At 39.6% G+C, this 17,696-nt stretch overlaps 1 protein-coding gene and 1 long non-coding RNA gene across 17 annotated transcripts in view; one reads left to right on the top strand and one right to left on the bottom strand.

Moving 5' to 3' along the window:
• The window catches only part of LOC109956331 (uncharacterized), a 55,143-nt gene that overhangs the window by 13,434 nt on the left and 24,013 nt on the right, over positions 1-17,696 (top strand). The gene's annotated exons all lie outside the window — the stretch shown is intronic.
• prom1a (prominin 1a) overlaps positions 1-17,696 on the bottom strand; it is a 65,128-nt gene that overhangs the window by 25,543 nt on the left and 21,889 nt on the right. For 10 of the 15 annotated variants that reach the window (XM_020593219.1, XM_020593209.1, XM_020593193.1 and 7 more), the window contains exons 2-4: positions 16,570-16,628; positions 15,951-15,977; positions 11,808-12,013 (exon numbers count right to left, since the gene is read on the bottom strand). In XM_020593219.1, the coding sequence (XP_020448875.1) occupies positions 11,808-12,013; positions 15,951-15,977; positions 16,570-16,628 (292 nt within the window). The remainder of the gene's footprint in view (positions 1-11,807; positions 12,014-15,950; positions 15,978-16,569; positions 16,629-17,696) is intronic. The other 5 variants (XM_020593241.1, XM_020593271.1, XM_020593248.1 and 2 more) reach the window with 1 other exon arrangement.

The raw sequence follows: 17,696 nt of genomic DNA, 5'->3' as shown, positions 1-17,696 counted from the left end.
ATTCCAATCCAGTTTTTTTTTTTTTTAGAAGCAACTTCATAAAACTTGAGTATAGAATGTTAAAAAGACCCATGAATTTTAATGACGGAAGCAAAGCGAAAATTGGAGTTAGGAGAAAGTGAAACTCAGGCACGAAGTATAACTTTTCACCAACTTCAAGTATACACACTGACAGACTGAGGAGTTTCCTTCCTAAATGTCAGTTTTCTCTAAAATACTGCCTCAGAAGTACAGGTACTGTTGAAACTCCTACTGAACTAAGGGCCACAACTGGAATTATTTGTTTAGTCAATGTGATCTCAAAAAAGTAAGCAGAAAACAGTCAGTACCAATTAAAGTGATCTTTAAATTGTTTAACATTTTCTTATGCTCCAGAACCCAAAGATATTCCATGTACTGTTATATATGACAGAACAAAGCTTCAAAACCTCATATTTGAGAAGCGTGAACCAGGAAATATTTGGCTTTTTGCTTGAAAAATGACTGAAATGATTCATTGATCACATGGTTGGCAATTACTTTTCTTTTGACCAATTAGTCGTTTAATTGTTGCAGCTGTAATTGAATCCAGGATTTTGTGTACAAATATGTATGATTTACTTAACCACCCTTATTTCCAAAGTAGTGCATAGTGATTTTCAGGCAACGGTTGCTCTTTAAAGTGGCCATTGGCCTTTAAAAATACTGTTATTAATTCAACTGCTGCATCATCACCTTTTTTTTAAAAAGCAGCATGGTAACAAGACAAGAAATGGAACATGGATACAAGACATTTACAGAGGAATGTATGGGAGTTTAACATGTGGTCTGTGTGTTGTGTGAGTATATTCAACTTTGGATACAGTCTGGTAATAGGTAAAAAGGGGAAGGAAGGGGGAGTAAAGACAGAGAGAAAAGAAGGGACAGAGAAAATGAAATAAAATAAATGAAAATTCAGTGAGAGAGAATGTGGCTTAAACCAGCAAATGATTAATAGAACAAGAAGGGGACTGGTAACACATCGACCTGAACCCCTGTCACATTTTAAGTGTTAATACCAACACCTAAACTGACCTGCTACTGTAGTGGAAACTGTGGTGAATGACTGCATGGCCATATGGCTGCTTGTTGATGGTGAGCCTCTTACTGACCACAGGGTACAATTCAAACACAGTGGAAGAAAGATTTACTTCTGGCAACTTTGAAAAAAGGCTGTAATTCCTGTTAGAATGAAAACCAAATGATACATGAATGTCTCCCTCAGGCTGGAAAGCCCACAACAGCAGATGAACAAGAGCATCGAACTAGCACAGTGCCCCAGAATCTAGGCCACCACGGTGGAGCTGGGTGGCTCTATAGCTTTTACAAATTCCAACAATGGGCTGCATTCAGTGTAGTTGTGTGGCTGGGACAGTCGCCTTTCAGATCCTCCCTGATTTCACAGTGGACCTCTGTTATTCTATCTTTGAATGAGAAAATGATTATTGTAGTCATTATTGTGTAATAATTCTGAAACACAGTGTAACTAACAACTTAAAAACTTGGCTTTTAAATAACTGAATGTTGCTTCCCAGAGTGACATCCTTAAATTGCTGCTGTGCATGAACTGCTTTAATTGCAAAGTCATTTTAACTCGACAATGTAGATAACTGAGTAAAACAATGCATGTAAAGTGTTTAAGGGAACATTTTAAATGTTATATTGAACAAAAAAGTACTGACCAAGGTCTTATTCAAAACTGTGCATTCACATCTTTGAACAATTTGTGTGGTTTTCAGTCATGTTTGTGCCAGTCTGGCCCCAGTGACCTTTGTTCAAAAGCTAATGAACAGTTAGATTACAACATAGCATCTTGTTTTTATGTGCGTGGGACAATAAATCAGCTGATTGTGCATGCATGAAAAGTCTAGGGTCAAACCAGTGTGTCCTGACACATACTGTACTGTACTGTACTGTACTTCCTCTAGACCAGACCTGGGCATTTTACGGCCCGCGGGCCACATCCGCCCCTTTGGGCGTCCCTGTCCGGCCCATGTGACATCCATCAAATCGGAACATGAATGAAAAAAGTTTACGGGTGAACTTAAGATCCCCGCCCTACTGGGTGAGAGACAGGTGATGTTGGCCAGCTAACCCTAAAAATGTCAACTCATGCCAAAAAAAAAAAAAAAAAGTTGATGCCGAATGCCGTGTTTTTCAACAAGACATCAACTGGAAAGTATTTGTTTACAGAAGTCAAAGGTAAAGTGGTGCACTTAGTTTGTGGTACACAGGTCACTGTGTTCAAGGATTACAATTTGAATCACCAGTACGTGACCAAACATGAGGAGAAATACAAATACAAATGCAAGAAGAGCACGCAAGAGAGTTGGATGCTTTGCTAGTGAAACTGCATAACCAACAGAGACTTTGTACAAAACTTTCCACACCCTGTTTGACCTACACCACAGTTTCATATATTTATAGAATATGCATATTCTTCTGATTACCAGTAGCAGCTAATCAACACATATAATTTACTGCTTTTTACAATGGAAGATAACGAATATTGAGCAGAATTAAGTTCAAGTTATCGTTGGTTCGGCCCTCCAACACAGTTCAGGTTTCTCATGTGGCCCCTTGTAAAAATTAATTGCCCACCCCTGCTCTAGACAGCAACTCTTATTTTGAAATAAATAAATCTACTTTCTCAGTAGATGGTAACCTTACCACTGGTGATCAAATGCACATAATATTAAAAGGTCATGATGACAATCTGCCAGGGTTAGCTCAGTAACTATTTTGCACCCTTACTCCATCTACTGGTCTGTTACAGATCAGAAATAAAAAAAAGAGCCCTTTTCAGACATGCCCTAGAACCCTGAAATTATCTAGACATTACCCGGAGGAGCTGTATGTGAGAACGCATATGTCCAAGTCAGCTGACCCGGACTTTAAGCTGCCTTTACTCCGCCAGCTTCCTACTACAAAGTCCACTGGTGCCAGAATCATTAGACAAATTTAAAAAACGGCAAGAGACTCAGTGGTTTATGATCAAATTACAATCTGGCTATATACCACATGGAGTATTTCCAGTAGGTGAGAACACATGTGACACGGACTGGATCGTGTGTGAAAGGGCACCTCTAGACAAAGTCTGGATGTGATTCAGTGGACACGGTCTGGAGTTCGTGTGTGAAAACAACTACAGAGACATACCATTCGCACGTACGGGCAATTTAGAGTGGCCAGTCCACCTAACCTGCATGTCTTTGGACTGTAGTACCTGGAGAAATCCCACGCAAACATGGGCAGAACGTGAACTATACACAGAAAGGCCCCAGTCGCCTGACAGGTTTGAACCCAGAACCTATTTGTTGTGAGGTGACAGTGCAAACCACTGCATCACTGTGTTGCTGTATTCAATTAAGACCCTGTTATCTTCAATTTGGCCATCATTTTATTCAGTTAAGCCTTTGGTTGGCCTCTCTTCATACCATTAAACTGCCCCCCCCCAAGTAGCCATTGTTAGATTCCTTTTGTACACAGTTTTATTTGTCATGTCAGAGCTTGCCAGATTACAGTTTGAACCCAGCGTCCTAGTGCAACATTGTGCAGCATAAAGAATTTAACCAGACAATGAATACAAGCTTTATGACTCCAGGGCATTTGCTCTGGACTTGACAAGCTAGTAAAGACAGTGCTAGGACACTGTGTAAACTGCTGCCCACTCCATCGAAGAACTGGCTGCAGTGGTTTGATGGGAGACAACAGATCATTAAATCCAAAGTAAATACTCCAGAAATGATATGAATACTAAACTCTGAGCCAAACAGCCTTTAGGGTTGAGGGTTGTGCAAATAGCCAGAGAAAACCCTGAAAAAGCCAAAAGGCCTACTTTTTAAGTACATGAAGTTTTTTGTTATTAATCTGATCTGTACAGGCAGATTATCCAGGGTAATTTATTCATCCAATATTCTTTTGTAATAATAATTAGCTTATACAGATTTTTTTTATGATGGCTGGAAGCATTGTTGGACATTATACTAGTTTCCCTTTCATTGAAGACCAATGTTTTCAGTGAATGAAAAGTATATGTGCCAGAGCACCGAAATAAGGCACCATAGATCTGTACATCCTTGTTTCTAGAATCAATTAGACAAGAGAACGGGATTAAGAATTTGGAGAATGTCATTCAGCTGCTAGGTTCAAACACAAAGGAAAGCATGTGCCTAGCTGAATGCTAAAGTACTATCCCCTCAGTAATTTGTGGAGGAGAGGGGCAGGCACAGCTTTTTTCATAAGGACATCATTCTGTAGGGTAACAAATTTGTTCTGCTCAGTAAACATCCCTGGACAGATAAAGGTTACAAAAGTAATTAACCTTTCAAGAAAATGTTCATTTTGAGAATTAAAAATAAATATTCACTGTCCAAAACAAAAGGATGATGTAGGTGCCAGGTAATTTACTCTGAAAACTGTAACTGCATAACACGTTTTTGCTCTCTGTTAGGTATTGACTAATGAAACCTATGGTTTGAATTGAATTGACTATGATTTGCATTTATTCAGCTCTCAGCTACAAGGAGTTTGACATTTTTGTTGGCATCTTCATGTAAATGACCCTTTTTCGTGTTCACCCTTGGATGTTTGTGTTCTTCAGGTTTCAGTTGGATAAAGAAAAATCACATTACCCGCTAGGTCGGTGTGAATCCTCCAGATAATAACCTGCTCTGTTCAGCCTTGTGCTCAATCGGATGTTACACAGACTTTGTACTAGGGAACTGGTAGAGTAAAGTCAGTTTGTCTGGGCCAGCTGGTTCTGACATTTGCGTCATCACGGACAGCTTCTCTGTGTAATGTCTAGACAAGCTAATGTTTGCAGTGCATGTCTGAAAAGGGCTTATGACTACTATGGACTGTAAGACTGCTGATATACTGTAGCACCAGAGGGTTTCCTTGCTAAGAAAATGTAAAGCGAACCTTCCCAGTGTATGAAGATAATTCCCAGATATCTAAAAAGTGGCTGCTGTATATGACTATCTGGCCATCAGGTGAAGAAAGTCTTTTTGTTTTTTAAATCAAAGGCTGTTATGCTATGGCTGATTACTGGACTTAGTGGCAATTAGTCAAAGACCTTACTAACCTTATTTTCAGTCATTTCCTTGGTGAGCTGATATTCATACCTTATCCTGCTGACCAAAAGTTAAAATATAATGATACAAAGAAATGACAGACAGCTCTGTCTGCATTAGAAATGTTGCTATTTCTAGGTTATAAGTCCTCCTAGCTGTCTGAGATAGAGCACCTCTTAGCTATACACCTTAAGACTGAGCCCTGCAGCTTTGCCTTGTCATATTTTTTCCGTCTCCTGTGTGACAATGAGCCATATCATCTCTATTGTAACACAAATGTCTTCAGTAAATTCAACAACCAGACCAAGCTGTGAAGATAATTAATTTCACTACATAGAATTCCTATTAGTGCATTTGATTTGTAGTTTGCACTCCATCAGAAGCTGCAGACAATAAAAGACCCCATGCAAGAGGAAAGAAATATAATCAGTGAAAAATAAAGTGGATTTCAGCTATAAACCTAAAATGAGGGAGAATCAGAATGATTAGAGTGAGGCCTCTCCAAGAGATGTGATGAATGATGGGATGCATGACAAATTCTGACAACAAGCTTTCCAGTTAATTAGCTTAGCAGTGGTTTGTGTGAGGCTGCCACTGTGTAGCGTCTGCGTTCTGGGCAGCAATTCTCTCTTTACTTGGGGATAGAAAGGTAGTGGTGATGAGCTCAATTTAGTTCATCAAGGGGAGATAAAATTATTTAAAAAAAAATAGGTAAAATATCAAACGTGAACAAAAACTAAAAATAATAATGCTTCAGGCACAATCAGTATACAATGGAGCAAAGAGATATTCATGCTCATACTGTATCTTTGTATCTCTCTAGATCTGTATCTGTTTTCAGAAATTCAAATAGGTCTTGTGTTGGCCGTATGGGATTACAGGTTGAAGTAAGAGTCAAGGCAGCCAGCGCTTTGTAGGTGAAATTCAGAATTGAGCATGCCAGCGTCCTGCGCTAGAGCTAGAAAAATGTAAAGAAACCAGTTTGTTCCATCGTTCTAACAGGTATCATATCTTTTGCTGTAAAATATGAACTCGCACTCACTCACTCATGTCTTATCATATCTAGTAATGACTTGTGGATGCCAGCATAGCAGATGCTGGTATGTCATCATGTTAAAAGGTCACTTCACTCTGAAATTAATGTATGTTAAAGGATCACTTCACTTTAAAATTGATGTTTTTTTTTTATTTTTATTAATTAACACCCACAGTGTGGTCTCGTAAATGTGTGGTCTCAGGACCTGTAATCATTTGTGCACTGCTTATCAGCTAGCTTTAATAAGTTTTGAGCAAGCTTATCAGTACAGCTTGCACAGTTTGAGCATTTCACGCAGAATTTATGTCCAGCACCCATAAATGTGTCTTGTGTGAGGAGGAAAAGGGAGTGTGGCACCAGGAGTGTGGTGGCCCCACTCAGTGTCAAGGTCTTGCTGTCCATTTGCTGTAGCAAAGGCAGCTGGGGAAGGAATGTGAGTTGTTAAAATGTAAGATAACAGTATGAGTTTCATGAATGTGTATTGTGTTACTTGGGTATAAAGGGACTGCCCCTTTATCAGTTACTCAGAGAACTCTGTGCATCTGGAAAGTTGTGTATGATTTCTCTCCATGCATGAAATAAAGAATCTTTTGAAGCTACTCTTCAGTCTCCAGACATCTTCATTGGGTCCTGCCTAGTCCCACTACCACAGACTGAAACAGCAGATGGGAGTGACTGCTGTTGGGGTTAGAACCGATGTTACCACATGAGGCTTGTTTGCTAATGCTAGCAGTCTGGAAATACAGTTGTTATAAAGCTACGTTTGGTGCCATGCAAATGTTTAAAAAATGGTTTTAATACCATGGTAGATTTAATTGGCAGAAAAACTAGGTCTCAGTATCTTCTTGTAGTATTTTTAGATATACAGTATAAAAGACATTTCAACTCGATCTGTTTAGTTCAGGAGCTGTGATGATCAGTAATTGAGCAAAATTGTATAAATTCTCTTTCTGTGCTTTTTGTGCTTCCAGGTGTCATTGATTATAAAAGTTGATGAAAATGCCTACAACACACATTAGGAACATTGGTCTTTTATGTTTTTGCTTTTTATTTATTTATTTTATTTAAATAATCAAATTGTGTTTTTGTACATGATTGCCTTTCCCCTGCTGAGTTCTCTTACCTTGCTGCAGCTGCCTGTTTTCCCCACAGGCACTTGAGAAATGTTTCATTTTATATTTAACTGGCTCTAAATGCTCCGAAACTTGGCTCTGGCACTGGAGTTGAATTCCCCGTGAGGATCTCCCAGTAGCCTGACATTTAGTCAGCAAGTGACATCATCAGAGTCATTGTGGCTTCTTTTATGACAGGGTGATGGTAATACTCATCACACTGTTGATGAATCCCTTAAAAATAACCCTTTATGTGATGACTCCCCAGGGGAGGCTGTTCACTGAGTTTGTGTATGAGTGTGTGTTTTTGTTTTATGCCTCTCCATGTGACTACTTGCATATGTGCTTGTTTTTGTGCGTGTTAGAGAGAAATTATATTCATATACTGCTTTTGTGTGAGCAGAGGTTTCACCACAGTTATTAGTATTTGCTCAGAGCTATAATCCAAACCATGTTTCAAAAATGTGTTAAATGTCAGTGAGGCATTACTTTTACTTATTAAGGGCTTTGTTTAATCTAAAAGTACACATAGGTAAAAGTAAAAGATTCCAAAGTCTGTGCGCCAGGTTTGTATAAAAACACTAATTTACTTAAACTAATGCTGACCTGATCTTATGAAAAATCAAGTGTATATACACGAGAAAGGGTTTTTGTCATTGTACTTCTGTGTCTGTAGGTTGTTGCTGCTGAGCTCCGGGTGCTGTCACTTTAGTGCTCAATGCTTTAGTGGACCAGTAATTAACGTTTTGTTTCTGTAGTGAGGTGCTGATATTGCTCGTCACATTCTGCAGCCTGTCTAGGGTGTGCCCTGCCTCTTGCCCCATGTCAGCTGGAGTTGGCTCCAGCTCCCCCGCGACCCTCTACAGGATAAGCGGTATAGATAAGGGATGGTTCTATAGAAGTTCCATGTGACACCATGTCCCAGGGTACAGCAATACTGAGAGGATAACAAAGGGCCAATCAAGAGCAAATCAGAAATGAGCCATATGGTCTATAGGTTGTGGTATTTGAATTGTGGTCAACATTAATATTTACTTATAGTATTACACTGCCTGAAGGCATATATATATATATATGCCTGGTCCTGTTTCAAGACATAATTTGTTAGCCCTCAAAAGACATTATGTTTTGATTTTGTGACAGAAAATATTACACAGAACCTTAAAATGTATGGCACATATACTGTAGTTTATCTTCTCTTTGCCTTTTTGTGAGCTCCAGTCTAAAGCCTGATATTGTTTAAGCAGTTGATTACAAAATAGCTCTTTGCCATTTTGTTGTGTTTTCCTTGTTCTTCTTGTCCCACTGGAATACACCACAGCCTAAGTTTTGGTCACTCAGTAGGGTAGTATGGTGGTGACTTCCAGATATGATTACACAATGTGTATTTCTGCTTTTAGGACATCTTGGAATTTGGAGAGGCTATAACATATTATGGAGACAGTTATTAAAATTAAGTTACAATGTTTTTAATACTATAATTGTATTTTTTTTTCATTTGCAGTCTTTTAAAAAATGTTTTGCCACTTTTGCCTTTATTTGAAAGCTAGTGAAATAATGAGCACTGAATTTTGAGAATTAGAGATGATGTCAGCCACAGCTGTGTCAGCGATGGTTTTTTTTTATTGTATCCAAATAAGATGACCCCCTTGCAGATAATTTATTAAGTCCTCAAATCTAGAGTGCAGACTGAGATTTAAAGTACAGGGTGCTGAATGCTAAATCCTCTTGCACCTAGAGTATATTATCATTAATTTTGCCCCATATGATTTGCATGTATTAATAAGCCTATAATGATGGGACCTTTTGTGTTAATGGTGCTGGACACACATTAACTGGAATAGACCGCTGAAATGCATGCTGGGTAACTTCATGAGGCAGGGGTCTTCCACTTGGCCAGAACAGAGGAAGGGATCTTCTCTCTGTCACACTTGATTATTATAAATCCATGCAGGGATTTTGTGGAATCAGAGCTGATTAGTGGAGACTGAAATAGCTCCCAACATGACATACAGTACATGCTCACACATGGTAGATGAACAGCAGAGTGATGTCTCTGCAGAATATACAGGTAACCTGTGTCGCCAAAGATGCGAAATGCTACAAACCCTTTCCACCAAAAGTACCACCCCACTGAGAACGAGCCAAAGACCACCATCTCAAACTGCACTAGCTGAAGAATCTTGTGATAACATTAGTTCAAAGCTCTGAAAGAAAGCAGTCTAATGTATTTACATGCTAGAGTAATTTGAGGATTAGCAATTAAAGCAGGTCTGTTAATCAGTTTCTGCTTATTTAGATCTCCATCTTCATTCACCTAATTTAACCTGGTGAAAGTGTTAATAAAGCAGCTGCACTAATCAGAGGATTGCTTTAATCTGATGCTAATGAAATTATTAATGTTTATGTAAATGTGCTGATTGATTCAGCAAAATCTTCACATATTTATCACAACAAAGCTGAGCCTGATGTAGAATGTACTCGGAACTGAACTCTGCATCAGTAGAGATGCAGTAAAGTGTATGTCCTGCAAAATGGGATGCTCTAAGTTGGGATAATAAAATTTGGTACTTGGGGGCATTAACAAGGCGGTAATGCGACCTCTGTGTCATCGTGGGGGAAGAGCATGGCTTGTGCGCAGGCCCGTTACAGATTGGGCCAGTTTTCGCCACAGCCCAGCCAGCAATTTAAGATGGCTGCATCTGTAGTTTGTTTCATATCCACTGGCTTCTGACTCCAGCCATTTTATTGTCTACAACCTTACCTGGGTGTGTTTTACCCCTTGTGATCTGATTTTAACACCAGTTGGAAAATACAACGCACCCCTGCCCACTCCTCTGCGCCTGGCTAGTAGCTTTCTAGTTGTGGTAAGAAGCAGTCTGGGCAGAGCTTGGTACTCATCCCTCCCCTGCCTGTTATTGCTTCATCAGAGCCTCAGCAGCATCTTTGTTTGGTAGCTAGGGGGATTTAATAAGAGCTCTGAGGATGCTTTCAGACCCTTGTGTATGTGCTGCTAGGACATTGCTGTGGAATTTCTAATAACTGGGCTTTGTTCCAAGAAGACAGGAAGTCAAAGAACATCACACTTAGTTCCCTCATGGATCCCTTCAGTCTAGCACGCAAATGTGGCTCTCAAGCCTTTTGTTACTGTGGCTACATCGCCACCAGCTACTGTAAAACAGAGTGGATTGAGTTTCGCAACGGCCCATTTTCGGAGAGATGGGTTTCAGCAAGATGCAGGACAGACAGAAATAATGGGCTCATATAGAAGAAACACACACTCACAGCTTTACTTCTACCTATTTTCAGCCTGTTTTAGTGTATACTAGTATTTTCCATCATCTTCTGCCGTTTGAGCTAGAATCTCGTCATTTGTTTTATTAACATTTCTCCCTTTCCAGGTTGTAGCTCTTCAATAATAAGAATAGATGCCAGAGAAGTATTCTGTAGCATATACAGTATATATCAATAATAAACCTTCTCCTCTTCTTTTTAACTTGTCAACCTTTGATTAAATAATATGGGCTCCCTTCATTTATGACATAAATTTACAGATAGTTTATAAACCGGTCCTTTTTGGCTGCTCTGAAGATGCTCTGGTACTGTCTTTCACTGTATGCTGTATATACTGCTATGTTTGAGATGGCTGTTGATCAAGTCTGAAGTAGTTTGATACTTGAGTGACTGATAACAGTACAGATCACTTGGTATAATGAAAAAACAAGGGCTAAGTTGAAATTAGCTACAAGCACTATGTAACAAATTCGTGGTATCAGAACTGTCAGCGATGGAGTTGGATCCAGTGATGTGATTGTAAATGAGAAGAAAGCGGAGAAATAGCTGTAGGTGCAGTTTAATATTCTGAAGCTATTCTCATTGCATTTCCCACTAGATAAAATCATTGCCCAGATGCTTAAAATGTGCATTTGTAATGACAGTTGGATAAGTAATACAATAAACCCGGAAGGCAGATGCAGCAGGTAAAAATCCATGAAGAATAATAAAGTTAAAATGAAATTGTAGCACTCAAGTGCAGAAGATGAAGTTTCCAGCCCTTTGAAGCACATGATACTTACTAGTCCTATACAGTAGAATAAATGTAATGAAATTAGGAGGCATACTGTGCATTTGTGAGCTGTCTGTCATCTTTGATTTGTAAGTGTACCAGATAGTGATAATAGTTATGAAAACGCTGCAGTAAATAAAAGCATTCATGTGCATTCCTTATAGATTATCATGAACAATGCTTAGATTGAACACACTATATATAGCAGACAGCACTGGGATGTGGAAGGCTGATGACCAGCATTTGTGTGAGTGAATGTGTATGAAAAGGACACAGGAGTATGTGTGTTTTAGTGCATTTGCCTGAATGTGTTTGCATTTGTGCATGAGTGCAACACTGGAAAAGATGTAGCCTGCATATGACCCCAGTGTCTGTGTGCATGCCTATACAAGTGCACACACACCGTAGGCATGTTTGCACCAAAAAAACACACCTGCTTACAAACTGATTTCCATGTATTCTGCTTATGTGAGTCGTGTCTATGCATGCGTCACACTCACGTGATGACCAGTGAGGTGGAAAAAAGCAGCGTTCCCAGCAGGCCACGCTGGCAGTCTGCGTTCTTCTTTTGGCGTTGGTGCATCTCACCACCGCAGTTGTCACAGCAGCGGCACATGCAGAAGAAGAGGCCAACTATCGGCATCAGAACAGCAAAGAGCAGGCCCATGGCTGCACATACTAGGAAGCCTATCTCATAGTAGATTGCCTGGGATCAACAGGGGAGGAATAAATGGAAAAATGAGATGAGAACGAGAGCCCAGTTGTTCAGGAAACATAAGGGACAAAGGAGGTGAACATTGAAATTTGATGAAGAGAGAAAGGGGGCATCAGGGGTGAAACACGAAAAAGAGGGGAAGATGTAAGATGGAAAATGAGGTGGCAGTGTTTCAGAGAGAACAGGATTGGATCATGATATGAGAGTAGATGAGTTGGGGAGCGAAGGAGAGAAGAAAGGACAGATTAACACCTGTGTACAGGAGAAGAAGGGAGGACATACACAAGGAGGCAGAGGATACAGTGAGCAGCAGATCTATAAATATCCAAGAAGGATTAGTGGATAAACAATACACACATTGCATAACGTGTAAATACCACAAGCCAATTCAACAATTGACTTCTTAACTACATTATTACGCAATGAAATTACCAAGAGACTCCTTGTAAAATCTGGGAGACAGTACTTCTCACATATTACACCACAAGCTAATTGATATTTAATGTAAACAGCTCTTGTAATGTAAACAGGTTGTTGCTAAATTTCCAATATGCACTGAGAGGATAGCAAAACATGAATGATGATGGGGGAAATACTCAAAGGAGTCTTATAGCACTGTGGTGCACACTTTGCCTCTCTAATGAGGGAGAAACAGCATTTGTAATGAAAAACCTGCTTCAATAGGAATGGACTACATGGCAGTTGGTGCACTGCAGAAAAATCCAGTCCCACAAAGCACATTAAACCTGTATTGACTCCTAAAATCCAGATTCATTTTAAATAAGAAGACAAATCAGTCCCTGGGGAGTGATAATTGGACTTGTTTTAATGAAGTCCAGCCTTTCTAATGATTTCTTTGCAGAAAGTCTCATTCAGTTTTGCAAAAATTAGGTGCATCACTCAACCTTTTCTGGTTATCTAATTCAGTTGAGAGGGTCAGAGAAGTTTGAGAAACCATGAAATGGGTGAAATTATCTCTTGGCTGTGGCAGAATTTTTTTCACTTGGTTCAAAATAGGATTTAAGCTTTGAGTTCCAGCTGAGTATAGGTGAAATAGAAGAATTTACATGATTCTTGACAAAGTGCCAAATATACAGCTACCCAATGAAAATTGATGCAATGTCACATAACAGCCCTAAATCTGGAACTGGAAAATAATTGTATATTACCACCCAGTCTTCTAAACCTAACTGGATAAACAATAAAATTCATAGTTGTCAAGTTAGTTTCACTTGTAAAACTGTGTTATATTAGGTCACATTTACTTTGGTATAAGTTGCAAATATCCAGTATCTGCAGAAATTAGTTAGATTAGAGGGCAGTTGTTAGGGTTAAACAGTTAGTAGGAGTGTAGTGAGGTCAGAGCTAGTAAATTAGGGATGAAGACCAGTAAGAATAAAATGCATGGACTCATGCCCCTTAACACAGGAGTGAGCTGAAGAATGCTGACTGTTTCATACTGTTCGATACCTATCCGTCAGAGACAGCTGGGTTGTGCTGTTGTACTGTACTGAACAGGGATTCTCCTTCAGCTGTGGATATTCAGCTATGACATCTGCACATTCCTCATCGCAAAGCCTCAGTAGTCTTCGACATTGATTGAATATTAGAAAAATTCAAGAAGACTCAACACAATTTCATACAAATTCCTTCTGGTATATTGACAGAGTTAAAGAGCTGTTATTAGCAGGTTCTCAGTAGTTCTTCCAGCTCTTCTTGTCATGCACCCCAGCACTCATACTCTTACTGCTCCTGTCTAAACTACACTCAGCACATGCTTTGGTAATTGGCAGAGGTGAATAGGGTATTGATAATTTCCACACTGTATGTATCGTGCCTCATTGATATTCCAATAGCTTCTCGTTCAGAATGGATCAAAGCAACACTGCTATCACTGCTCCTCAATGAACAAACTGCTCTCCCAGCTGATCTGCACTATTCTTAATTGCCCTCCTAAGTCAGTGCCCCCTGCCTTCTCCAGGGACCTGCAGCTTTTGCTTTTCAACATGCAGGGTAAAAAGAAATGTCTTCTGAATGCATCTGAGAGGAGTATTCTTCTTTGGTTCATATGAAAATCTCTGTGCAAACTTAGAAAATTCCCTTAGCAAGCTAGTGTGTGGATGAGTGAGGCTTCTAGCTGTGTCGAGGTAGTTTAAAGATGCAGACAGAAAATGGCCATCAGTCCCACCCTTTCTGGCCTTAAAGAATTTTATGGTCAGTGGAAATGGAGAGAGAAAACAAGGAACCAAAAAACTGTGAAGATGCAGAAGGGCAATGGAAAAAAGAGACATTTAGCATGTGTGAGTATATGTGTGTCCTTGTCATCCAAAAGCACCAATGTCAACCCAGTTGTCGAGGAGATTGTGCAAATCTGAACGCTTGCATTGTCATTCTGCTTCAGGGCTTTGCTTGTTATTCACAGAAAAGGTCAAAAATGTTCAGCTCAGACTATTTTTGTACTATATCTTTGTCTTGGCAAGTGCCCAAAAGAAGAAGGTGACCTTCCAATAAGAACAAACTGGATGATGAGGTGGCAGCATGTCTTAATGATGAAGACAGGCACTTCTACAACTTTAATCAGATTCAATGCCAGCAGTGGCCACGAGGACTGCTGTTAACCTAAACTGCTCAATCACTCTAAGTGAATATCTGACAATGCTTTATAGGAGCTTTCATGAACAAATTAACATCATGCTCATTGTGGGTTTTTTTGGTGCTTCTAAATTTATTTATTATTCTGGCCCTTATCCTGTTGCTTGATAGTAAATTTGTTTGGGAGTGGCCACATTGCATATACTTTTATTTCCCTTTTCATATAGCAAAAATGTAGAGAGAGAGAGAGACTGCAAACTAGGAATTTCTTTGCATAGTGTAACCTGTTGCTCTGTCCATATGCCAGTAAAGCCTTCCACCACAGCTGGACTATGTAAACCCAGGTTTTCATTTAGACTAAGAATGCACCAAGACATTTCACTGATTAGCTAACCTTTTATATTAGAAGGATATTTGGTGGTTTGTTTTACAAAACCTTCACAGTATGATTGAAAGTGGGTAACTTACAGTATTTCCTTTGAGCTATACTGACACATGTTAACATCTTCTTTCTCAGATTTTCAAAGAAATGTTTGGTCTTGCTTTTACTGCCATTGGTTGGCTGAATGCACCCTTAAAATTAATGAATATAATATCACATATTTCAAGAGGAATTGGAAAACTGATTATCTCCCTCTTGTTCCTTCTAAGGGGCCAGTGTGATATACATGGAGAGGTTTTGTTTTGCGGTTTCACAGATGTTTTTATGAAGCCTCGTGAAGCAGTAGCAGTGCTTTATACTGTGCATCAATGGTCCAGGTCAGTGTGTTCTGCACACATCAGCATCTAAAAAGATTAAGTATGTATGTGGACGTGTGTAACTTGGCGTGGTTTGGGTGGATGTCAGAGGAAATACTGCTGAAAAGCAAATTAGTTGGTTGGCCAGCAGTTTATTCATTCTGTCATGTTTGTGTGTTTCTGTCATGAATGTGCTGGTGTGTGTTTACATGGTGTCCACCTAATAGGGCCACCTGTCCTCGGTTGCCAAGTAGGAAAAGAGAGGGAACTAGTACAAAACCATGATGCAGTCAGCATTGTTGCTCCTCCATGAAGCATGAAAAGCTCTGAATGAGAACATGTCTCAAATGACAGCTACAGTTTTGACCAAACTAAAGGGTGCATTCCAAGGTGGTTGTGAGGTGGATGTGGTGGCTGGATGAAAGCTGTAGGGCTGCACAACTAATCATGCATAAACCAAAAATAAAAATATAACCACAAATGTGTTTAAAAAAGCAGAATTTGAACTAGAATTGTGCAGCCCCATTGTGACTGGGGACAGTGGAGCAGGAGGACAGCAGGGATGAGTTGGATTGGAAATCCAGTGTGCACACTTTACCTGAAGACTCAGCACTATGTTCTCTGGCTGAGAGGCCAGATCAGAGTTGATCAGATGAAGAGGGCATGCAGAAGACAAAAGGCAAAGCAGCATCAAAGAAAGAGCAAAGCCACAAAACAAAAATGTAGATGAAATAGAACAACAAAAGAGAAAAAAAAATTGAAACTGGAATGCATATCCTTATAGCTGCATATTGTAACAATACACCACAGACAAAAGGTTGTGCCAGAAGCAATGACCACTTTTCATTCTGGGGTGCCAGTAAAAATATAACCTCACCTTGGCTTGTAAAAGCTATTGTCATGGAGTACACAGTATCTCTGAGGCTAATTTCTATCATAAACAGCTACATCCAATCAGAAAAATGTAGTACAGTAATGCCGAAAAACTTAGAAGGCATCTGGATGTAGTTTGAACTGATGAAGCCTCATGGATGAGAGGTGAAACGTCTTCTACCTAAAACTGTGTCCTGATGCCTTCTACGTTTTTTCAGCATACTATGACCTGGGTGACAAAATTTGCACGGATGTAGTACCGTAATGGTGGATGAATAGGCACAGCAAAAATCATTTTAATACACTCGCCACCCACACCCACCCACACACACACACACACTTACCTTTTGATATTCTGTCTGAATGGCTCCAAACCTGTCCTTTGCCAGTTTGACAATAAGCTCTGCAACACCACAAAGAAAACAAACACATGAAGAGATCCATTGTCATTTCTTTCCAATGATACTAATTTGCACGGTGGATTCCTTCATTCAGCAGTTATGTTGTACCAAACAGATCTCCCTCTAAGGTCAGGGTTGTTGTGTTGTTGTCATGCTTTGCCCATTCATGCACATGTATACCAGATCTACCAAGCAACATGCTAAGATTTTATTTTATTTATTTATTTATTTATTTTTTAATCATCACAGTATATTAGGTTAGTGCCTCTACTGACATTACAGTGAGTGAAGTGAATTATACAGTAGTTGTGATTTTCCTGATGTGCTATTTTATTGACTAGGTTTAGAACTTTCCTCAGCCACAGCATCAAACTGCATAATATATGTATTGTGATAAATTATTTCTGTCAAGCTGAAGCAGCAAGTTGGCATTTTGACAAGTGTCAGGAACTCCAGTGCCACACTGACACTGCAGTGTTCTTCATCCCCATCTCTGCCCTCTGGGTTTAGACTGAGGCAAGTCTGACAGTGTGAGCAGCTCTTATATTATTCCTCTGCGGTGTGACACCATGTTGATGGGGATGATATCCTGGCTGCTTTTGGCTTCCCGAGCCTCCAGACGAGCTCTATTTTGAGAAACTGGGATTCTGGAAGTGAAAGTAATTTTGCCTCATACATGTGTTTTAGACAGTTGCCAAACTCTAACAATTGAAATATCTGACCAAACACATGGCAGCCACTTGTAATAAATTGTTTAATTAAAGAAATGGGCCAAGGCTGTGTACTCACAGCTTTGTGAGATAAACAATTTTATAAGCTACTAAGAGCACCTAATAACAATAATAAGGCTGCATCTGGCTGACAGTGTGGAAAGCCCTTTAAAGGCTGATTTCTGTCTGTGAATTTCTTTTTGAAGTTCAGACCATTTGACCTGTATGTGATGTAAGAAACCACTGTGAGGGCAGGATCTGGTAACTAACGAGGTGAGATAGTGATATGCATTGACATGCCAACACGGTTTGCATTGTACTGTGTATCGTAGCCAACACACAAACAAATTAAGAACAAAT

This window comes from Monopterus albus, unplaced genomic scaffold (genome assembly GCF_001952655.1).
Source record: "Monopterus albus unplaced genomic scaffold, M_albus_1.0 scaffold2.1, whole genome shotgun sequence".
Lineage (NCBI taxonomy): Eukaryota > Metazoa > Chordata > Actinopteri > Synbranchiformes > Synbranchidae > Monopterus > Monopterus albus.
The sequence above is the reverse complement of the archived record's forward strand: the minus strand, read 5'-3'. Positions and strand labels throughout refer to the sequence as shown.